At 41.3% G+C, this 24993-nt stretch overlaps 1 protein-coding gene across 2 annotated transcripts; it reads left to right on the forward strand.

The window, feature by feature from the left end:
• Positions 1-21337: 21337 nt before the first annotated feature.
• On the forward strand, positions 21338-23230 carry LOC149188887 (respiratory burst oxidase homolog protein A-like). 2 transcript variants are annotated; one of them, XM_089413112.1, is made up of 7 exons: positions 21338-21503; positions 21589-21792; positions 21970-22129; positions 22216-22353; positions 22440-22568; positions 22668-22746; positions 22859-23230. In XM_089413112.1, exons 3-7 carry the CDS (start codon positions 22106-22108, stop codon positions 22966-22968), a joined length of 480 nt encoding a protein of 159 aa, XP_089269238.1. In that variant the 5' UTR covers positions 21338-21503; positions 21589-21792; positions 21970-22105; the 3' UTR covers positions 22969-23230. The 2 variants fall into 2 exon arrangements, with proteins under 2 accessions (XP_089269238.1, XP_089269239.1); XM_089413113.1 differs by having other exon boundaries at positions 21692-21792.
• Positions 23231-24993: the final 1763 nt, after the last annotated feature.

Here is a 24993-nt window from a genome sequence, read left to right on the forward strand (position 1 = left end):
TTGCTGTGATTTTACAGGTGCTCTTTGAAGCTGGGTATGCAAGGAAGCAAGTAGCAAAAGACTATCAGAAGGGAGAGGAATCAAACAAGGAACCAAGCACAAGACTGAGGTTGGTCTCCTCTATTCTTCTCTCATCTATTTCTCATAAAGGAAAACGAAAGTGGTTTTAGTGTGTTTGTTTCTAAGGTAGTTGTCACCCTTAGTGGGACTAGCAGTTCTGCATAGACACTAGTTTTCCCGATAAAAAGTCGGTAGCCTGATGTATGCAATGGTCTATACTAGACCAGACATTGCACATGTAGTGGGAGTATTGAGCAAGTTTATGTCAAAACCAGGGAAGGAGCATTGGACAGTAGTGAAGCAGGTTTTCAAGTACTTTCATGGCACTAGTGATTATGGTTTGTGCTACCAAGGAAGATCGGGATTGGACAGAATGTTGGATATTCGTGGCTTTGTTGATGTAGATTGGGCTGGAGATCTGGATCAGAGAAGATCTACAAGTGGGTATGTGTTTTACCTATTTGGAGGTGCAGTCAGTTGGATGAGTAAGAAACAATCTATAGTGGCACTATCAACTACAGAGGCGGAATACATGGCAGCCACTCATGCAAGCAAGGAAGCAGTTTGGTTGTAGAGATTGTGTTCAAGTATGGGGTTAGTATAGGGAGCTATAAGGATAGACTGTGATAGCCAAAGTGCAATTTTCTTGGCGAAGAACCCCGCATATCATTCAACGACAAAGCACATTGATGTTCAGTATCACTTTGTGAGGGATATGATAGAAGACAAAAAGGTGTTATTGGTAAAGGTGGACACTTTGAAGAATACTACAGATGCATTAACAAAATCTGTGAGCTCTGAGAAATTCTCTTGGTGTAGAGAGACAATGGGTGTTTCAGGGATGGAAAAATGAATAAGCTCTCTTATGGCCCCCTGTGGAAAGAAAACAACAAGTGGGAGAATGTTGGGTTGTGTTATATTATTTCCATGACTAGCCCACGTAGTTAACCAAGGGGTTAGAGGGGGGCAGGCGGAGCCCCCCTTCGTTGCGCCGATTGTGCAGCGGGGGGGTCACAGGGCGTTTGAGGCATATTGGTTTTGGACCCTATGTTAGGATGGGCAAACCCACCTATTGTTTTATGCATGATTTTCGCACATGTTTTTGGATGCGATGGTTTTTGGTCCATGGTTACGTATTGGACGTGATGGTTTTCGGTCCATGGTATTGGATGCTTCAGCATATATAAATATGTATTATAACATTGAAAGGAACATAATGAAAAATCAAGTTGGTAGTCTTGGTTTTGGGATCCAGGAGAAAATCTCTGTGTATATGTGTTTTATGTGTTATGCTCTGACATTGTTTATTTTCTATGTTTTAGAATTCGAATGCAGGTAATTTCTATACGAGGTTAAAACCTACACCCTAAACAGTGTCTCTGAGGAATGGAAAATATTCGTCTAAGGCATTTTGGGATGAGATACATTACGAGGGTGGGATAGGATGGTCAGACTTATAGCAGGAAGAAATGAGGCGATCTCAAGTAAAGAGCTCCATCAACAACAATAGAAGCAAGAGATCAAAAGGTGTGTAGGAGGAAGACAATGTGGCCCTTACATAAAATGGGAAAGAAAAAGATCCCAGTTAGGGACAAGGGTGGCGGGGAGAGAAGAAGAAGAAAAATGATCTATCTAAGATCAAGTTCTTCAAGTGTGGTGAGGTTGACCACTACATTACTTAGTGTCAGAGGAAGAATTACAAGCAATAGAAGCAGGATCAAGCAGCAAAATCTGGAAAGATAGACAAATTGTCCTCCAAGTTGGAGGAATATTTTTCCATGTACGTAGTCTACCTCCAAGAGTGAGGTGGGGCAATATGGGAATTTAGTCCCATAGTTGCGCAGAGATTTGGGCAAGGTCCATTGAGGTGAGCATTAGATAATGTTTCCTCATGGACCATTAGCCTTGCTATAGAGGCACAATATTTAGTATAAGGTGGATCAACATCATTTGATGCAGTCAGATTCCAAAGTGACAGTTGTAGATTAGTGGTAGTTAGATGTTGAGGAGCGCAGAGCAATGTTGATAGCAGAGTAAGAGACTCAGTAGCAAAGTCAACATCAGTGCAGATTTCTCAGTAGATAGTGCAGAGGCTAGTAGCAGTCAGAGACTTAGGAGATAGTTGCAGCACAAAGTCACAATTGATTCAATATTTTCAGTTGTAGTTATTGTAATAGTTGTAGAAACATTTGAAAGGGAGTGTTAGTTGGGTTTCAATACAGATGCAGAGTTGGGAGTTGTATAGTTTGTACAGTGCAGTGTCAGCAACATCACATATGCAACATGGTTCATCTACAATCAGTAGCAAATGAATCATATTTAGTGCAGTGTTTGATGGATAGTGGCAAGAAACTACAGTTGTCAGACATCAGCAACATTTATGGGAGGATAATGCAGAGACATGGTGTTGTGGCAGTTGTGCAACACTAGAGAGAACAGCTTCCTTGCTAAGATGTAGTGTTATTTTTGTAGAATCAGATGGTGTTTGTTGGCTACGTGGGCCCTGACCTAGGTTCAGCAGTGAGTTTAGCCAAGCAAATCCCAGTACTACTGGCCCTTTCGGCAAAAGTCTGCAGAGCGCGGACTGAGGTCTCACCGGAAGTAGTATGGGAGGGTGTTGGAACCAGGTTTCCACACCCTAGGGATGCCTTGATGAAGGTTCTGGAGTTTCGTGATCCTAACCTGCGTGTTGCGTTGCTCCGCGCAGCTTTTTATCCTTCGCAAACTGTGCGCGCCTTTGTGAATACAGTATTATTCCGATCTGATCCTTACTATGCTATTATATTAGTGCTTAACTTAGTTTATGTGGGCCCAATATTCTTATTACTTATTCAACTTTCAGATAAGCGTGCGTACTCGAAAACAATATATATGCATAAAGATAACCAGAACATAGAAATACAGATCTACAAACAGACACATAATATTTTGAATCAATCTTATCTTTATTAATACTCAAGTTCAGTTACAGACCTGACTCCGCCTTGTGCACTTAGCTGCAGGGGTCTGCGCACTCAGCTGCGGACTCTACTAGGCCTTTGTGCACTCAGCTGCAGAGCCTATACCTACTACTACAACCCAATACACTTTAGATCCACTTCTATCTTCTAACCATGCCTTCACACCTATCTCTTTCTTATTTTCTACTGAGCTAAGCTATCTTTACACTTAGAGCCTCGCTCTATTTATACAATCCCATGGTCCGTGGACCATGGGTAGGCCGACTCAACTTTACATTATTTTACAATTCTTAGGGCGGAAAACCCTATGACTCATCCTAGACTTTCGTGCTTCGTGCCCGTACTTTGTGGAGTCTTTACATTACATTGACCAAAACTCAGGCTTTAAGCCCCAAAAACATGTTGTAGAGGGATCCGCTGCCCAACAGGCCCCCAACACAATCATCGTGACTCGTCTCGAGTCACTGTTGGTGCGGCGATCTTTGTGCGAAGTCCATGCAGTAGGTCTCGCACAGCTTGGGTGTCCACAGCACACTGTTCTGCCGCCTGTTGTATTTGTTGCACACGTATCTCTGAGCTTTCATAAGCAGGGTCACATTCCTATCCAACCGTATATAATTCCTGCATTTGTGTTAGCTTCCCTTCAATGGTAGTTGTAATTGTGAACGCTTCATCGATCCATACTTGGATGTGTGCTTTAAGCAAGGCTTCCTTTTGGTGCATGGCGTCTAATCAGTCCTTCAATGCCCTTGCCTGCTGTGGTCTGGCGAGTCGTTGAGTAAGGGCAACCGTTTGCACGGTGCCCCGGACACTGTCATACTCCTGCTGCAACTCGCGCGCTTCGGTCTCTAGGAGTTGTAGGTTCGGGACTTCCTGTAGGTGTGTAAGTATGGTTAGTGCTTGCTCCAACATCCCGGTGCATCCCTGTGTCGCCTGGCCAATTTGTTCCAACCCCATCTGGATAGCGCAGGCACGCTGCTCTCTGACTTCTGGGGGTGTGGAAGGTTGCACCTTCAATCGCAACTCGACGATTTGTAGTTTTAACTCCAACTAAACCTTTTTTGTTTCCTCCAGGCCTCGCGGACTTCGGCCGCCAATCTATGGACCCGCTCTACTGCTGGTAGCTCCATTGGCACGGGCAACTCTGGAATGCTCATGGATGCATCCTCTACGGCCTGCTCCAATCTGCGAGCCTGCACAATCAACTCATCCCGTTGAATGTTGAGCTAGTCCATGTTGATTTTCTGCTCATGCAGGACCTGGATCACTTGGCCTTCCCGGGCGAGGAGCTCTGTGATGACCCCATCCTGTAGCTGGTACATAATTTCGTGCAACAGGGCAGCCAAGTTCAAGCCGATGTCGTAGTCACCCTCTCTTGTTGCTGCTAGCACGCCTTCGGGCAACACGAAGGTGTTGGCCCTACGGGCGCAGAGCGTCTGTTCGGCCTCGGCGGTTCCTGCTGCGACGTATTAGGCCATTGTACCTGTTGGGGGGTTGTACTTGTAATCCTTGTAGCTGCATGCTGAGTGCCCCCAACACAATGCTCTGCTCCATCCTTAGTTGCTGGAGTGCGTCCTTTGCGACCTCATGAATCGTTTCACTAATGTCAAACAAATCACCTTTTGTGAGCATGATCGGGTCGACGAACGTCTTTGTGGATTTTATCTTCTTCCTGGGAGCTGTTTTTTCTGGGCCACGCAGCCGCTTGAGTTGGTTCGATGTGTAACCGGGGTCCGCGTGGTCCTCCACCCTGTCCACTTCCCCGGTCTGCTGCCCCATGGACATCTCCTAGCCATCCTCAGCCTCTCTGGTTGGTGCTGATGTGGCTTTGGTCATCCACGCCACTGCTGCTGCATCAACCACCTTTTGTTGTGCAGCTGCTTCTTGTTCCTGGCACCTCTTTTCAGCCAGTTGTGCGATGCGCAGCTTGGTTTCCTTCTTTCTTTGCTGGGCTGCGGCCTTCTCCATTTCTGCCAAGTCCGGGGTGCGCCACTCCGGAGACCATGACTCCATTACTGTGAATATCACATCATCCATTACGATGAACAAAAGCTTTACCCATTTTTGTGTGGGATCTTTGCGCGCCCCTACAGTTTATGCATATCCGCCTTGAATTCTTACGCGCTCTGCAAGCTGTTATGAACCATAGGGGATAAGCGTGGTCTTCTATTGATCCACGTTCAGATGCTCACCTCCACGAACACCCAGAACAACTTTACCCTGTGAATTTTCTTCACGTCTGTTATAGCCCAGAGCGAGGTGTACCTCGCGGCTTTGAACAAATCATCCTCAATAGTGGGAAACTAGCTGTCCTCCGGCAGCTCCCCTACAGACTCTTTTATAGTCCCGTGCTCTCTTTCAACTGCTTAGAGCGCTGAGACTGTGCTCCCTACGGATAGTTAGGTGGCCACACCACCTGTGCGAGGCTTCAATTCAATTCCCAGCCTAGTCCGCGAGCACTCCTCAATTTCCCTCGCGACAGTCAGCGCCGCGCATTCTTCCTTACGTGGTGCGCTCCTCTGGTTACTTTGTCTGGTAATGTGTGGTCACAGCCATGGTAGCCGGGCCACAAATTCTCGTTGGAAATCTTCTAATGCAGTAGTATTTCGGCCCATATCTTGTCCTTTCGTTCTCGGTTTATTGACGCGGCATGCTTGTGCGGATTCATTTTCCAGTTCTTTGATTTCTGCATGTTGGAAATAATACTGAGAGGGGGGGTGAATCAGTATTATCAGATTAATAAAACCTTTTCAATTTCCTACTCAGAAACATATACGCGACTTCTGTTAAGTGAACCAGCGTGTACACGCGACTGTGTCTAAAGCAACTAGCGTATATGCAGATATCTTATGATTCAGTTAATCTTATCTTCAGTAAATGCATCAGAACATTATTAAGCAATTTAGGAGTAAACAGGTGCAGTATAACAGAACAGAATCATCACACAAGAGCCACACACATGAACACCATGATATAAGGTGGAAACCCAATGTGGGTGAAAACCACCTGCTGCAATTCGTCTCTTTCTTTCTTTAATGAGAAACTTCTTTTACAATATACTGGTGCAGTCCTTTACCAGTATGCAGGCTACAACCTGCAGAGGGCTACAACCCTCTCTTTCGTTTTCCAACTACTTTTGGAAGGGAGCTACAACCCCCTCAGCTCTTGTACTAGCTGATCCATTTACTAGTACGTAGGTGCTGACCCTACAACCTTCAGGGACCACGTTTCATCAATTTTCAGACTGGATCCAAGAGTACAAAGCAAACATTACCGCAATACAATCATCAACTTATACTTGCATCATAATTCATTAAACAACCCAATACCGAATCACTGAAACCCTGTCATCAAGAACACAGAACCCAAACCAGAATCTAGAACTCTGCAACAACCACCAGAATCAGCAACAACCTGAAATATCAACCCTTATCATGCATACGCTACTTCACTGTACCAAAACCGCGTGTATACGCGCTTTCTCCAAAGGCAACCCGCGTGCAGATCTAGAAATGATTACTTCTGCCTTTGCTGTCAGATCCGACCCTTACCAAGCGTCCCGAACAGATAACCAACAATACCAGATCCTCTCACTGCGTCAGCCACACACAATCCATGCTACTTTGCCTAGTGATCTTCTCCATATATAGCTTTAGGCCTTTTTCAATACCAAGAGCCAAAACCATAGAAACACAATACCATCAACTTCAATACTAGGGATCGACACGCCCGTCGAGACACAATGGTCCGAAACCATAGGCACAACTTCCAAGGACTAACCGCCATGGACCAAAGGTACGTTTCCACATACACGCGCTTTTGCTGAAGCCAACCTGCGTGTACACGCTGATTATCCTTGCTGAACCTGCGTATATCTCTTTCTTGTCCTGCTGTACTGAGATCTGTCTTCTAGTTAAGTTGTCATCACCTGTACCAGTCTCTGAGCACCTGTACCAACCTTCTGAGTGAGTTGCCATCAAGGACAACACTTGAATCATAATGCCAACAATCTCCCCCTTTGGACTTGATGGCAACCACCACACCAAGTCACTCTCCCCCTTTGACATCAAGGGCAAAGGGTGGACCAAGATATTCTCTTCCTTGGTATACCTTCTGCTGACCATACTGCTGTCCATACTCCCCCTGAGTATATGCTGAAATCTCCAAATGTGCTCCCCCTTTGTGTATGCCAAAGTGTACCAATCTATCCATCCTGCTCTTGCTGAAAAGTGTTGTTCATGCTCCCCTTGACTGTAGGCAAGATCTGTAAAAGATGTTCTACAAGAAGAACAAAGACTTATACATCATAGAAGACCTTCCTATCACCAAAAGACTCAACATACATTCATCACCCAACCTAGTGGGGATATCCCAATATTGACTCATTCACCTAACCATGTGAAGATACATGATAATACATGAACATTTCATCATTCATCCCAGGCATAGTGGGGAAACCAACATAGGCCGTTACATGACCTTGACATCATAAAAGAGATACATGACATAGTGATGAAATATCTAGACCAAGACTTATGAAAGCCACCAACAGCATCATGATCTGTACCATCAGCCTGCAATACCATTCCTAAACAGTAAGATGTATCATTTAGCTTCATAGACTTTATCAACACCTTCTAACCATAATGCCAACAATGCATTATTCGAAGAATATTCTCCCCCTGAGTGTAAGCCAACCATGTCTGAACCATTTCCTGAGTCTGTTCTGCTCCCCCTGAGCCTGAGCCAACCATGACTGAACCTGGGTCTGTTCTGCTGCCCTTTCTTCATATACGCGACTTTGCAGCCTGTAACTCGCGTATATACGCGACTTGTCTTCAGTCTATCAGCGTATGCAGGATGGAATACTGAATTTCATCACTTTCAGATTCCCCTGTGTCTGTTATGTCAGCTGTCTGAGTTATCCCACACCTTTCTGTCTCTGTCTTCTTCAATTCCTGCAACTGTGATGATGTATGGTCCCCTTGTCTTGAATTTTGAAATCTGCTTCTGCATTCCCTTGCTTTATGCCCATAGTTGTTGCATGTATAGCACCTTATATTTTTCATGTTCCTTCTATCACACTCAAATGCTTTGTGTCCATATGCATTACAGGCAAAGCAATACCCTCTGAAATACCTGGGATGAGATGATCTTTCTTGAACCATTCTACTTCTGCATCTGGCTGCAACATGTCCAAGATTATGACATACATAACATTCAACTTTATTCAGCGGAGGAAATAATCGTCTATCACGTTCATAGTTAGGAGTAAAGGATCTTCCTTGAGGAATTTCTTTTCTTGGTTGTTCCTTGAGCATTTCAGATTTCTCATTAGAGTTTCTTGTCTCACCTTGTGAACTAGAATCACCTTCAACATATTCATGAAAACCAAGACCAGTCTTGATAGCAGGAGATCTTTGACTATTAAGAATATCATCCAAGACTTTAGAACTATCTTGAAATCGTAAAAGCTTATCCTTTTCTTCTAGTTTACCTTTCAAGATATTTACCTCAACTTGATGTTGTTCTTCCTTTTTCAGATACTGCTTCCTTAGGTCTTCTTCAACTTTTCTCCCTTCTTCTACTTGTCGCTTTAGTTTGATCACTTCATGTTCTTGATCTTCAAGATCTTCTTTTAGAGAGAGGATCTTTGATTCAAGTCTCTGAATAGTTGTGCTCTGATCTTTTGCTATATCCTGCAATTTCTCCCTTACCCTGGTTTCCGTTTCCAATAGTTCTTTTAATTTGGCAGCTTCTTCAGTTTCTGCATTCTTCTCTTCATGTGCCATGAGACTTTTAATATCCTCGCTATCATTGGATGAAGCATTCTTCTTCTTGTGCGCCATGAGACTTCTAATATCTTCACTATCATTAAATGAACTTTTAATATGGGAATAATAGCTTCTACCATCTTGTTCATATATCCTTTCTTTGTTATGAGGACATCTAGCAGCATAGTGACCAACTCTACCACATAGAAAACATTTGAAAGGCAGCTTATCTTTGAACCGTCCAGTTCCACGTTCAAGATTCTTGACAAAATTTACCTCATCTTCTTCCTCTGACACTTCGAATGCGGCCTCTGGTGGTACCTCTAGTCGCATTTCAAAAGCAGTTAGGATCCCGTGAAGCTGTGACATGGTAAGTTTTCGCACATTCTCCTTTTCTTCTACGGCAGATACTTTAGAATCAAATTTAGTAGACAGAGATCTCAAAACCTTTTGAACTAAGACAACTTCCTCAAATTCTTCACCCAGATCCCTCATACAATTCACAATCTCATCCATACGCAGGAAATAATTAGCTACGCTTTCATTACTTCGCATCTTAAGAGTTTCATACCGGATTCTGAGAGTTTGAAGCTTCGCTATTTTTACCAGATCATCTCCTTCGTAGCTTGTAACGATTTTGTCCCATATTTCCTTAGCTGATTTGAGATGCATGATCTTCATAAATTCTGATTGAGTCAAAGTACCCAATAGGACATTAACTACTTTGGCATTGAGCTCATATTGCTTTTTCTCTGCTGGATCTGTAGGAGTTGCTGATGGGAATTTGTATCCTCCTTCTATGAGTCCCCAAACTTCTGCTCCAAGAGACTGTAAATATGCAGTGGTTCTTATCTTCCAGTGAGTAAAATTGTTCCCGTCAAAGACTGGTGGCCTGATGTGTGCCTCTCTTTCTGGATTAGCCATTTTGATGGATCTTTTCCTTCAAGCGATCAAGCTTCCTCTGAAGGACCTGCTCTGATACCAATTGTTGGAAATAATACTGAGAGGGGGGTGAATCAGTATTATCAGATTAATAAAACCTTTTCAATTTCCTACTCAGAAACATATACGCGACTTCTGTTAAGTGAACCAGCGTGTACACGCGACTGTGTCTAAAGCAACTAGCGTATATGCAGATATCTTATGATTCAGTTAATCTTATCTTCAGTAAATGCATCAGAACATTATTAAGCAATTTAGGAGTAAACAGGTGCAGTATAACAGAACAGAATCATCACACAAGAGCCACACACATGAACACCATGATATAAGGTGGAAACCCAATGTGGGTGAAAACCACCTGCTGCAATTCGTCTCTTTCTTTCTTTAATGAGAAACTTCTTTTACAATATACTGGTGCAGTCCTTTACCAGTATGCAGGCTACAACCTGCAGAGGGCTACAACCCTCTCTTTCGTTTTCCAACTACTTTTGGAAGGGAGCTACAACCCCCTCAGCTCTTGTACTAGCTGATCCATTTACTAGTACGTAGGTGCTGACCCTACAACCTTCAAGGACCACGTTTCATCAATTTTCAGACTGGATCCAAGAGTACAAAGCAAACATTACCGCAATACAATCATCAACTTATACTTGCATCATAATTCATTAAACAACCCAATACCGAATCACTGAAACCCTGTCATCAAGAACACAGAACCCAAACCAGAATCTAGAACTCTGCAACAACCACCAGAATCAGCAACAACCTGAAATATCAACCCTTATCATGCATACGCTACTTCACTGTACCAAAACCGCGTGTATACGCGCTTTCTCCAAAGGCAACCCGCGTGCAGATCTAGAAATGATTACTTCTGCCTTTGCTGTCAGATCCGACCCTTACCAAGCGTCCCGAACAGATAACCAACAATACCAGATCCTCTCACTGCGTCAGCCACACACAATCCATGCTACTTTGCCTAGTGATCTTCTCCTTATATAGCTTTAGGCCTTGTTCAATACCAAGAGCCAAAACCATAGAAACACAATACCATCAACTTCAATACTAGGGATCGACACGCCCGTCGAGACACAATGGTCCGAAACCATAGGCACAACTTCCAAGGACTAACCGCCATGGACCAAAGGTACGTTTCCACATACACGCGCTTTTGCTGAAGCCAACCTGCGTGTACACGCTGATTATCCTTGCTGAACCTGCGTATATCTCTTTCTTGTCCTGCTGTACTGAGATCTGTCTTCTAGTTAAGTTGTCATCACCTGTACCAGTCTCTGAGCACCTGTACCAACCTTCTGAGTGAGTTGCCATCAAGGACAACACTTGAATCATAATGCCAACACTGCATCCATTAACACGCTTTTCTTCCTCAGTCATATCCGATCTTTGAGTTCGCAAAACTTAAGGTTCCCCCATCGAATGGCTTCTTGATCCTTCATATGTTCGACCTCACGCGGCTACATAATTCCTTTGTGCTAGTCCCCGCGTATTGTTCCAACTATGTGAGGATTCCTTCCTCCCAAAACTATGGCCTCAACTCTGCCCGTAATCTTCTGGATCGTCCCCGCGCTCGAATCCCTGTACATGGCCCTAGAGGCCCATCTGACCGCTGGTACACGTAGGTCCCAATCAGTTCGCTTGGCCTGGTGAACCTTGTTCAGGATCCCACATACCTTCTTGAATACTTCTACGTGGAATGTTTGTGGTGTGCGTCTCTTTTCCTGCTGCTCCGTCTGGTTCCAATTTTTGATCCTTAGTCTAGGGTGTGCTTGTGTGTACTGCGTAGCACACGTCTGCACCCAACGACATAGGTGGGCACGCAAGCTGCTTCGTCCTGGCTACCCAGCTCTTAGTCGACGCTGGGGGCTTTCAAAACGTAGGCGCATCCGCCTTCTACATTCGCACCAGTTTACAACAGTCTCCTGATGTGTAATCCACCATCATGTGGGTGTTGTGCGCAGTGCCCATTCCAATGCACCGTACCATTGTTGTTCCAGTATTGTGCTTTCAAATTTGTCTAGGAATTCATCCACCAATGTCAATCCATCATATGTTGGCAATTCCCTCACCTCTGTCGTTACGCAACGCAGTGATCTAATCATCATGTTGCAATTCAGCATTGTCACTTCGTGCAACCGAATCTGCCAACGCTCTACTTCTTCATCTGAATCTGAAGTATAGGAGCTGTTGTGCTCCCACAAGATTCTCCCATCTGCAGTCGGATTCACCTGATCCTGGTCTCACGTCGTTATCTGGTAAATACAATCTAACTCATCGTCGCGCACTGGTTCAATGTAGTGTACTCCTTTGGCGGGGTCTAGCAGAACTACTACGCGCAGTGATTTTTTTCGAATATCATCTTCCGCTTCTTCAGGTTGATGACTCCATTCATATCAATGGCCTAGTCTATTCCTAACAGGGAGGGATAGGGATTGTTGTCATCAACAATCTCTATCACTTCAAAGTCCGTCTACGTGCTCACACCTTCAATATCAACTGTTACCCCTTGTAACCTTCCCATGGGCACAATCTTCTGTTGGTTCGCCATTCTTAATTGAATAGGGGACCACTGTAACGCGGGCCTGCCCATGTGTTTCCATGTTTGCTTCAGTAACACATTTGCGTCTGATCCCAGGTCTAGGATTACCTGATCCATTTCATACTCACCAATCTGCGCAGTCAATCTCATTTCCCTCCCGGTGCGCAATGCATACTTCCCTAATTTCTGGACTACACATGGTTCTCCTAACCCCTGTGCACCTAGTGATCAGCTCCTGTAGTCCCTTAACTTCCTTGTTGTCGCGTAGTAGTTTCATGCATGTCTCCAGAAAGGTAGTAAGCATTGAAGGATCCATTCCTGGCTCTGGTTGATCCTTACTACTTTAAGTGGAGGCCTCCGTGAAGCTCTTCTTAGCTTCCATGAACGTCTCCTTTGTGCGCTCTAATTCAAACTTAGGTTCTTTCGTAGCAACCTTACGAACCCAAGTATCTTCCTCAGGCTGCTTCCCTTTATCTTCCCCCGTGATCAAAACTTTTGAGCATCATGTTCACATTTAGGTCTTCTTCGCGCAGTTCATACCTCATTATTTGGATATTCTGAGTCGGAGGAGGCTAAAGCACCCATTTTTCACGCATTTGTGTGATCAACGTAGGACAATCTATCATTTCATGATCAAACTAAGCACAGTACGAACAGGATATTCTCGTCGGGTTGGTGCAATCGCGGGCATAGTGCCCTTGTCCTCCGCAATTGTAACAAATTAACTGTCTGCGGCCCCTTCCTGATCCCATTCCTACTCGTCCTTGCCCTCGCCCCTGAAATCTAGCGCGTGCCATCCCTGCAACTGGGTTGAGCGCTCGCGTTTCTATCTGCATCCTATAGGCTGGGGTCTGATCCATCATTAGCTCGTAGCTGCAACAAGTGCGCTTGTCGTGGCCTACCGACCTGTAGAAATTACAAAACAACTGCTGGGGAGTCTGTGTATACTTCTGCAACAAATGATAATTGTCCGTCATGTGTTTTCCTCCTATCTGACAGATCACACACCATAACGCGGGTTTCGCAATCGGCCCTGCCTGTGCCTCAGGTCTCAACGTCATGGGTCCCCCTTCTACCAAGTAGTTCGCGAATACTGGACAGTGATCCGTGTCATGGCCCTGACCTTTGCATTTTACGCACCATATCTCCTCGCGCGCCTCTAGCCGCGGTGCCCTATCCTACTTCAAACTCTACATTTCCAGGCATAGATTATGTAGTTGTGCATGGATTTGTTGAGCTCCCAACCCAGGGTCTTGTATTGGGGTCTCACGCAACCTCATTGCCATTTCCAATGCTTCGGCCTGGGTGGAAAGTTTATGTTGTGACAGCGTCGTCCTCAAGTGCGGTGTCAGGGATGCCACAAACCATGCACGATGTTGGGCATCTATTAGCGTCATATTGACCTCGCAGATCATACTCTTCAGCTGCTAATCCATATCCCAGGGGGTCTCACCTGGAAGCATCGCAATCTCTTTAAACCCGATGATTGATTGTGTTTCTGACTTTGGCCGGCTGAATTCCCTGTTTAGCGCGATCTAGATTTCTGCTATTCCTACGTTCAGGTGGTCGTTAGAGTGCTTGATATACCATGTCAACGCGCCATCTTGTAGCGCGCTTACCAATGTAGCCTTCTTAATGTTGTCGTCCACGACACCTTGTGCTTCCCATACTGCCCTTACCATGAACCATAATTGGTCTAAATCTTCATTCCTTACCCCTCTGAATATTGGCAATTTAATTGCATTCACCATACTGAACTGTGAAGGTGGTGGAGGTGGAGTGGATGGGGATGGAGGTGAGGGAGGTGAAGTGGGTGGTGGTGTGGGTGGAGGTGGTAACTGCAGAATGCGCTGCCTTATCAAACTAACAGCACTTCTCGGAGAGACCTGAGCGAGCTCTTCCTCGCTCTCTCACAAAGGTGAAATTAAGGGATTGTTTTCTAATTCCCTGCCACCTTTATAGATCTTTCTGCTTTGCGTCGTCCCAAACATTAGTGTATTCGCATAACCTGCTTTTCACATAACAGGATCTTAATCCAAATATTCAAAGATTTAATATACCTACCTCGCGGTCCCTTGAGAAAATGTCGTCCTGCTTCGTTGTAGCTCATGGTTGTGTCTACCACGAACTTAGTGATGAATCCCCCTATTATCCGGTCGAGCCAATGGTCCACAACTCGTGCAATCTTATCTTCTGATGCCTCTAGTCTACGCACTAATTCTGGAGTCCACACTATCGATTGGTCGAGCCTACACCTTCCCTGGTTGTCAGCTAACCTCGCGATCCACTCATACAGTTCAGAAGGAAAGGATGCAAAGAAAATCTCATGGATTTCTGTATACACATAGCGATCCAGCCACCTTTTCTCAGATACTTGCGGAGTTCTGTTTTCCTGTGTCGCGAACTTGTGAATCTTCTTGTCCAACCACTATTCAATTTCTTTCTTTGTAGGGTTCCAATGGCACGACATCAGACATCCCTTAGGCAGATCCCGGTCCCAGCAACAGAATCATTAGTTGGCTACGTGGGGCCTGACCCAAGTTTAGTAGTGAGTTTAGCCAAGCAAATCCCTGTACTACTGGCCCTTTCAACAACAGTCCGCAGAGCGCGGACTGAGGTCTCACCTGAAGTAGTATGGGAGGGTGCTAGAACCAGGTTTCCACACCCTAGGGATGTCTTGATGAAGGTTCTGGAGGTTCGCGATCCTAACCTGCGTGTTGCGCTGCTCTGCGCAGCTTTCTATCCTTCGCAACCCATGTGCACCTTTGTGAATACAATATTATTCTGATCCGATCCTTACTGTGCTATTATATTAGTGTTTAACTTAGTTTGTGTGGGCCCAATATTCTTATTACTTATTCAACTTTCAGATAAGCGTGCGTACTCGAAAACAATATAAATGCATAAAGATAACCAGAACATAGAAATATATATCTACAAACAAACGCACAATATTCTGAATCAATCTTATCTTTATTAATACTCAAGTTCAATTACAGACCCGACTCCACCCAGCGCACTCAGTTGCATGGGTCCGCGCACTCAGCTATGGACTCTACTAGGCCTCTGTGCACTCAACTGCAGATCCTCTACCTACTACTACAACCCAATACACTTCAGATCCACTTCTATCTTCTAACCATGCCTTCGCATCTATCTGTTTCTTCTTTTCTACTAGCTAAGTTATCTTTACACTTAGAGCCTTGCTCTATTTATACAATCCCATGGTCCGTGGACCATGGGTAGGTTGACTCAACTTTACATTATTTTACAATTCTTAGGGCAAACAACCCTATAACTCATCCTAGATTTTTGCCCTCCGTGCTCGTACTTCGCGGAGTCTTTACATTACATTGACAAAAACTCGGGCTTTAAGCCCCAAAAACATGTTGTGGGGGGATCCACTGCCCAACAGTGTTATAGACTCGAAATTTTTTAGAGAGGTTAAAATGCAAGAGTTCTCCAAAACCCAGAATCGTTTTTGGAAATTCCACCTAGAGATGGTTCAATTAAATTAATTGATCGATAATTAAAAAATGGCTAAGTTTAACTTAGGGAAATTGATTAATTATCTAAATGCCAACTTTCCTACTCATTTTTACAATCTTAACAATTAGGTTATTCAAACATCTTCTTCATCATCCAAATAAGGCTAACTAATTACCCTACATTCATTTGTAATACACAAGATCCATCTTAACCCCGGATATATCAAGTGCCAAGAGGGATCAAATCTCTCGCGGTGCAAACCTCTTTTTTTAGTGCAAAACTTGAGGAAAGGTTTACACCTCAAGAGATTTGATCCCTCTCGAAGCTTGATAGATCTGGGGTTAAGATGGATCTAGGATGGTTTCAGTCATGTGCGGTCGTACAAAATTTGTTGAATATATAATTATTTTGATCATTTTAAATATGCTAAATATGTCTAAGATTAATTTGATCAATTTAATTTTAAATTTTCTTAGTTATCTCAGTTTTTTGAGATGAGAGAGACTATTAGTAACTTGAATGATGAAAAATGATGAAATAAAAATTTTGAGTGTTAAGTGACAATTTGACAATGTTGAATGATAGAAAATCTGAATAATAAGAATATATTCAATTACAAACAATCTTCATTGCAATCAATCTAAAACTATTTTCTTCTACTATAGTTATTGTCACACCTATTTGTTTTGCCATTTTCTCATATCGATTATATGAAAATGGCACTTGAAATCATAGACCATTCAAATATTTAACTCAAACTATTGTAGTAAACACCATACCTTGTCTTTGTTGCTCTCCAATATTAATAGTAGTTTTCTCCAAAGTCAATCATTGTGACTTATGGAGTGTTAAACCCCAAATAATATTCAATGGTAGTTATTTTCTATTACCGCATTTGAATGCAAAGTGATTACAATGTTGAATGATGGAAAACGGGAATAATAAGAATGTAGCCAATTACAAATAGTTTAGATTTTTTGGAAACAAACTTTTCGGGTAAGTGAACATTTTATTTAGGACGAAAAATCAAGTATTATTTATGGTTGAATTATTATAACACATAAGTCAATTCACATCATAAATAATTTTTATGTGCTTACATTGAGAGAGTGTGTGTATGTTTTCGGGGTGAGAAGGAGAGACAAGTGGAGATAGTGATATAGATGGCAGGGGGGAGAGAGAGGCAAAGACAGGGAGAGAGGAATATCTATATATATATATATATATATATATATATATATATATAGAGAGAGAGAGAGAGAGAGAGAGAGGGGGGGGAAGGGGAAAGGGGAGGAGAGAGATAGATAGATATGGAGAGAGAGAGTGTGTATGTTTGGGGGGTGAGATAGAGAGATAAAGAAGGAGATACAATGGGAGACAGAGATATAGATGGAGGGGGCAGAGATGTGCTTACTCTGAAATCAATGCACAATATCAATCTAATTACCTTGAAATTTCTGTACACCATACATCTAGTTGAATCAAATCAGAAATCAATATCTACACTGAAATTAATGCATTCAGTGCAAACAATCAAATAGGATTAGAAATCAACATCTACAGTGAAATCTATGCATCTATTGTAAGCAATAAAATAGGATTAGAAATCAATATTTACACTGAAATCAATGCATCTAGTGCAAGCAATCAAATAGGATTAGAAATCAATATCTACAATTAAACCAATGCATCTAGTGCAAGCAATCAAATAGGAGTAGAAATCAACATTTACATTGAAATCAATGCATCTAGTGTAAGGTATCAAATAGGATTAGAAATTGACATCTACACTGAAATCAATGCATCTAGTGTAAGGTATTAAATAGGATTATAAATCGATATCTACACTGAAATCAATGCATCTAGTGCAAGTAATCAAATAGGATTAGAAACCAATATCTACACTGAAACCAATGCATCCAGTGCAAGCAATCAAATAGGAGTAGAAATCAACACCTACATTGAAATCAATGCATCTAGTGTAAAGTATTAAATAAGATTAGAAATTGACACCTACATTGAAATCAATGCATCTAATGCAAGCGATAAATTAGTATTAGAAATCAAAACGTATATTTTAGTGAAAAACCAAAATATTCATAAATTTCTAGATCTAACTTCTATGTCTGTGTTTGTCTCTATGTCTCTCTTTATTCTTCCCTCTCTCTCCACATTCCATTTTGTGTCTATCTCCCTCCCTCTCTCCTTCTCTCGCTCCCCCTCCCTCTCTCCTTCTTTCTCTCCCCCTCCTTCTCCCCCCTTCTCTCTCTCTCTTCGCCTCTCCCTCCATTTATCTATCTTTCTCTTATTCCATCTCTTCCCCTGTCATCTATATCTATACCTCCATCCATCTCTCCTTATTTGTTTCTCTATCTCAGGCCCCTAAACACACATCTCTCTCTCTCTCTCTCTCTCTCTCTCTCTCTCTCTCTCCCCATATCTATCTATCTTCCTCCCTCCCTCTCTATCTCTCTCTTATTCCCTCTCACCCCCTCCATCTATATCTATATATCCCTTTGTCTCTCCTTTATCTCTTGATATCAGCCCGCAAACATACACTCTCTCTCTACCCCCTCCATGTATATCTCTATCTCCCACTATCACTCTATCTCAATCCCCAAAAATACACACTCTCTCTCAATACCTATCTATCTATCTCTCTCTCTCTCTCTCCCTCCCTCTTCCTCTCCCTATCTCTCTCTTCCCACTCTCTCTCTTTCTCTCTCCACATATATCTCTCTTCCTCCCCCCTTTATTTTCCTCTCTCTTCTTCCCTCTCTTTGCCTCTGTCTTCTTCCCTCTCTTCCCCCTCCATCTATATCTCTATCTCCCCTTGTCTCTCCTTCTCACCCCGAAAATATACACACTCTCTCTCCATATCTCCCTCTTCCTCTCCCTCCCTCCCTCTTCCCCTTCTCTCTTTGTATCTTCCCCTTATCTCCCTCACTCTCTCTCTCTATCTCTCTCTCTTCCTTCTTTCTCTTCTCTCCCTCATCATCTCTCCATTTCTCCCTTGTCACTCCCTCTCCCTCTCCCTCTCCCTCTCCACCTTTCTCTCTCTATGTCTTTCTTCCACTTCTAACTCCATATCTCTCCCCCCTCTCTCTCCTCTCTCTCCTCCTTCCTCTCTCTCCCTTTCTCTCCCACCTCCCTCTCTCTCTCCCCCCATCACACTCTCCCTCTCTCTCCTCCTTCCTCTCTCTCCCTTTCTCTCCCACCTCCCTCTCTCTCTCCCCCCCCATCACACTCTTCCTCTCTCTCCACCCTCCAACTTTGTCACTATCTCCCTCCCTCTCTCCTTTTCACTCCCCCGTTCTCTCCCCCCTCCATATCTATGTATCTTCGTCTCTCTCTTCCCCTTCTTTGCCTATCTATACCCTCTTCTTTTCTCTCTTTGCCCTCATCTCCTCTCTCCCTAATTCCATCTTCATCTCTCCCTTGTCGCTCCCTCTCTCTCTCCACCTCTATCCTTCAATGTCTTTGTTCTTCCCTCCCTCTCTCTCTCCTCCTCTCTTCCCCCCTCTCTCTCCTTGTCTCTCCCACCTCTATGTCTCTCTCCCTCACTCTATTCCCCCTCCATCTCACTCTCTCTCTTAAATATGATCCCATTGTATTGTATTTAAGAAAGTATCTAAATTATATATATATATATATATATATATATATATATATATATAGATATATAATTGGTTATAAAATATTAAACTATATTTTGGATCAACCATGTCAAAGAAAAACAATAATAAAAAACTTAAAAGAATCATGCACTATCTTTCCTTTATTGTTTTTAGTCACTTTGCTTTCTCTCCACTTGGATCGTTTGGTTAGGATGCATCTATCCGAGTTCTTTATAATATTATTTATATTATGTAAATTTCACATATCTATATATAAAAGTATTCTCACTTTTAATTTATTAAAACCTCAGTTTTCTATATGGGAATATTTTTAGTAGTCGTGAGGATGGAGGGTTTAAATATACCTCAAGAGCAATTACAACCTTTTTGCTTCTAGATTTAATTAAAAAATATTAAAAAGTTAAATTAAAATAAAGTATTTGTAAAATATTTTGATTTTGAAATAAGTTATGGTTTTTGGGCATGTGGTATTGATAAGCTATGTTATTGGCCCATGGTATTGTAACAGAATAATTAAAATCCTAGATCCATAATCTAAATCTTAGATGGCCCAGATAAACCATGGTATTAGCCCATGGTATTATGATTTTCTTCCCTCCTCTCCCTCCTTGTCTCTATCTTTCTCTTCTAGGTATTGTCCCATGGTATTGTAAAAAAATCCTATTTAGAAGTTAATAATATCCATGGTAAATATTCATAATTAAAAATCTTTTTATATTGTAAATATTAAATTTGTATGCGCTTATTAATTAAATTTAAAAATGGTTATGGTAAGATGGATGTTAATTTATAGGTACTATTTATATGTTATATAATGTGATATGTATATTATATTTTCTTTTATCTAAAAAATTGTTCATAAATTTATTAATAAAAAACAATATTACAATATAAAAAAATTGGATTTAAAAAATATCTCACATCTAACTCTTACACATCTAACCCTCAACCATCTAACACTCACCCATCTAACACTCACACATCTAAGGCTCATTCATTCAACAAACTAAAGCTACAAAACGTTGTGGTATCACAACACTTCTTACATTCATATAAATTTTATCACACCACTACTTCAAATTCATATAAATTTTCTTTTGGACCAATACATATATTTTACACAAAAATACACTAAGTTACACATCTAATGCTCACACATTCAAACAAACTAAAGCTACAAAACATTGTGGTATCACAACACTTCTTACATTCATATAAATTTTATCACACCACTACTTCATATTCATATAAATTTTCTTTTGGACCAATACGTATATTTTACACAAAAATACACTAAGTTATTATTCCAGTGTTTATAATTACTTATTATCCATGTTTTATATGTTTGTTGTAGTGTATAGATTTTCATTACCATTCTATATATCATGTGCCTTCATTTTGTCATTTTTGTTGAGTTAATGTGTTCGTTGAGTAAGTAATAAATGATTTCTTTTCCATGACCTTTATGATCTCCTTCATTTGTTTACCACATGTATGTAGACAAACTCATCTTCTTGAAGCTCCTACAATTTGTTCTTTTCCTATTATTGAACAATTAAAAATGCAATGTTGAATATGCATTCCTTCAAACACTTTGGGCAACAACCCCTCCAACATCTATGTAACCACTACCAATAATATCACCTTGCCTAGAACAACCTTTGGCAAACATTTTCACACATCTTCTCATTCAAATCAGCGTTTACCTTTTAGACAACTTCTAATATGTTGGAAACCAACTATAAAGTGCATGTGTAGGTTCCTCTGTGAATAATCTTCTCATTCAAATCAACATTTCCATTTGGAGTAGTCTACCTAGGCGGTAGAACGGCCCGTTTTCCGTCACCAGCCGGAAAATCGTCCGGCTCCGGCCACCCCTGGCAATCCTGACATTCCCTCACAGGAGATCCGATTGGGGCTGGCAATCCTGACATCCCCTGACAGATCAGGTCCAAGCTGGAGAGTTATTGCCATTGGAAATTCGAAATGAGGAATTGCGATCCCGCGGGCTGCTCACTCACCTTCCTCCTCGACTCGGCGCCTCCCGCTCTGCAATTCCTAAACTCTGCAGCTCGCCACCCAGGTACAATTCGGACGAACCTCCGACTCTGTTAATTGAAATTCCCTTCAATGCGAAATCGAAATTCCCTGATATGTAAAATCATCAGGTTCTGGTTGCTGGTTGCTGTTATTTTCATTGTAAAACCCTCGAGGACACCGAGTATCCTTAACAATTAAATTGACAGATAGATTTTGGGCGCTGACGTGCAGACAAGTGGACTTGACACTGGAACAATCGCCATGGTTTACATGACAATAAACCCCCTGTTTTGAAGAGCCCGCGTTTTGTTGTTGTTATTTTCATTGTACAGGTATGTGAGCCTCCAATGGGTGGGAAAAGTGACCTGTTGAGAGCAGATTATATGCAAGGAAAAACCAACCCAAGGCAAATGGATCATCAAGCATTATCTATTTTTGTCCAGCAATATGTCAGATAGACATTCAACCTGGTTTTCATAGCTGAACAAATATCATTGCTTGTGTAACAGATTTCCGAGGTTGCTAATCGATGGGCCTTATGGAGCACCGGCACAAGACTACAAAAAGTATGATGTCTTGCTTCTTGTTGGTCTAGGAATCGGAGCCACTCCATTTATCAGCATTCTCAAAGACATTGTCAACCATATGAAAGTATCTGACGAAGAAGGCGTAAGTTTCTTTAAAAGTTTTCATTTTCGTTTTGATCCCCGAGCTTAAATCTTTGATTTTCTCCTCTAAATGGTTAGCATTTGCAGAGCATTGCAAATGTAGGGAAGCGTAAGAAAAAAGCTTTCAATACAGTTCGTGCATTTTTCTACTGGGTTGCTAAAGAGGAAGGATCATTTGATTGGTTCAAGGGAGTCATGAATGAAGTGGCAGAAATTGATCAAAAGGTACACACCTTCAAGTCTTTACTTCTGTTATACACGCCCTTGCGATTCAATGATGTTGATTGAAGCAAGGAATGAATCACTGTCAGGGCATAATTGAGTTGCACAACTATTGCACAAGTGTTTATGAAGAGGGTGATGCTCGATCAGCATTGATCGCTATGTTGCAGGCACTAAATCATGCCAAACATTGTGTAGATATTGTATCGGGCACCAGGGTAAGTCAATCACATTACAACATTCAAGATTTACATGTTCATGTGAATGAAGAATTTTTGTCAATGCTTATGGGAATTTGATTCAATTAATCTACACAGGTTTGCACACACTTTGCCAAGCCTAATTGGAGAAACGTCTTCAAGAGTATTGCTCTCAAGCACAAAGACTCCAGAGTGGGTATGATTTTCTCCAACCTAACCTTGTGTCAATGATCTGATGGCTGTTCTGTGACAGATTGTCAACTAATCCTTTGAAACCTCACTTCTTTCTCTACTTGATATGCACTCAGGGGTTTTCTGCTGTGGTCCTGCTGCTCTTATTGACGATTTGAGGCAGCTTTCACTGGATTTCACACCCAAAACTTCCACCAGATTTGACTTTCACAAGGAAAACTTCTGATGCCCAAGCGGTTCAATTGTTTGTGTGTTATTAACTTATTTGTGCATTCATGTTATTAACACCCCAGGAGGCAGGGAATCGAAGAGTCTATCCCTTACTTGCCCAGAAGTTATAGCCACTGTCTGAAGAGAAAAAATGGGTCTCTTTTGACAGTTGTTTTCTTTGTATATTAGAACATGAATTTCAGAGCCATACAACAAAGGACATAGAGGATGAATCAATTTTTTCTTCCTTCATTTGCAATAAAATATCTTTTGATTGATGTTCAGAGTATTCCTTGATTTGCGTTTAAACTATGGTACATCTAAATTTTTGCAGATTCGATTCAAATCCTTTTACTGACCTCTCTTGTTGTTTCTCAGAACTTTCCAAACTCTTGAGATCCTTTTGTACTTCGTGTTGTGATCATTATTTTTGTGATGCCTTCTTAATTGCAAGTTTATTAGGATTTTGTTTCACGTTAATATAGTATGACTTTCTCCAATGTATGTAGCCTCTCTTTTCCATTCTCCAATGAAGATTAGCACACTTCATTATCAAGTTGGGATTACTGAACTCTGGTATTTAGTTGCTTATGTAGTAATATGACCCCGTTACTATGTGTCCACAGCTTGTTTGAGATCAGAGAAAACTTTGAATATCATCTTACTTTCAATCTTAGTAGGTAATTCTCTGTTTATGTACTGTGATAATTAATCAACTTTATGTCACTACATACATGTGCATTGTGGAAAAGATTGTGATTTTCTTATTAAAGGACTTGACATACTAATGAAGGCATTATAAACCATAAGCTGCATTGTAAGCCATAAGCTGCATAGTTCTTGTAACTTCCAAGAGTTCTTATTATAGAACAATTTGGAAGTTACATGAGTTTCATATGTAATGTCTGTTGTAACTTTTATCTGAGTATTGTTTGTTTCTAAGAGTTTTAGAAGACTGCACCAATCATATTTGATTATTGATTTTCAAGTTCTAAGAAGACCTTTCTTTTCGAAGTAGTAAATTTTGGACATTACAGACATTTGATGATCCATTAAACCTAATTCTAATTTATACACGATAAAACAAATCTATAATTGACTTCTGCAGATAAAGCTCAACCTTAGATCTCTATCGAGTCATCACATTAAAGAAAGAATTCAAAATTGCAGATTGTTAAATTTTTATGAATCACTTTTCTTAAGTTTCAAATGGTGGAACAGTCCAAGATTGGATTAAATCCCAATACCTAATATACTTCAAAGACAGTAAAATTGCTAATAGCTTAACATTGATTTCATTCTCACAAATTTGTGCCGAACCATATATTATAAATTTATGATCCAGTTGGGATTGTCAAATAATGTTGCAATGCTATTGAGGCCTATAGAAGCCAACTACAACTCGAAGGTCACAATAGTAAGTTATATTGCAATTTCACTAAATATTTTGGAGTTTGAGCAAATCTAATCTTGGATGAGTTAGAGGTTAAGTACATGACAATTGAATTGAATTCGAATTCTTGATGAGGATAAATTTGACAAATTTTATTGAAACTATGAGCATTCACGGTTGGTTGTTGCTTCACATGGTATGGCTCTCAAGCCAATTGAATTCTTGATGAGGAGAAATTTGACAAATTTCATTGAAACTATGAGCATTCACGGTTGGTTGTTGCTTCACATGGTATGGCTCTCAACCCAATATAAGGAGTCACTTGTATAATTAAATAGTAAGTCGTTTAGCAGTAGAAATCAAAAGATATGTACAAATCATTGAACCATATTATTTTTAGAAAAATTGTTGATAATGGGTATAAACTCTAACTAGTAAGGACACTATCTCTTCCAATTTTGTTGAATTTCAGTTAGAAACAATAATAGATATTTGCTTTCTAGAGAAGTAAGTGACGCTTAGTTTGGAGCTTCCCTTAAAAACATTAGGTTTACAAGTGAAACATATACTTTAAAGTTGTAGGTTTGAAAATCTTCTCCTCTAATACTCATTTGTTATGAACCAAATTATCAAAAATAACGTAATGAA

The sequence above is a fragment of the Pinus tabuliformis genome, chromosome 3_1, assembly GCF_031772625.1.
Source record: "Pinus tabuliformis cultivar Carrire ecotype Pingquan chromosome 3_1, CPIR1, whole genome shotgun sequence".
Classification (NCBI taxonomy): domain Eukaryota; kingdom Viridiplantae; phylum Streptophyta; class Pinopsida; order Pinales; family Pinaceae; genus Pinus; species Pinus tabuliformis.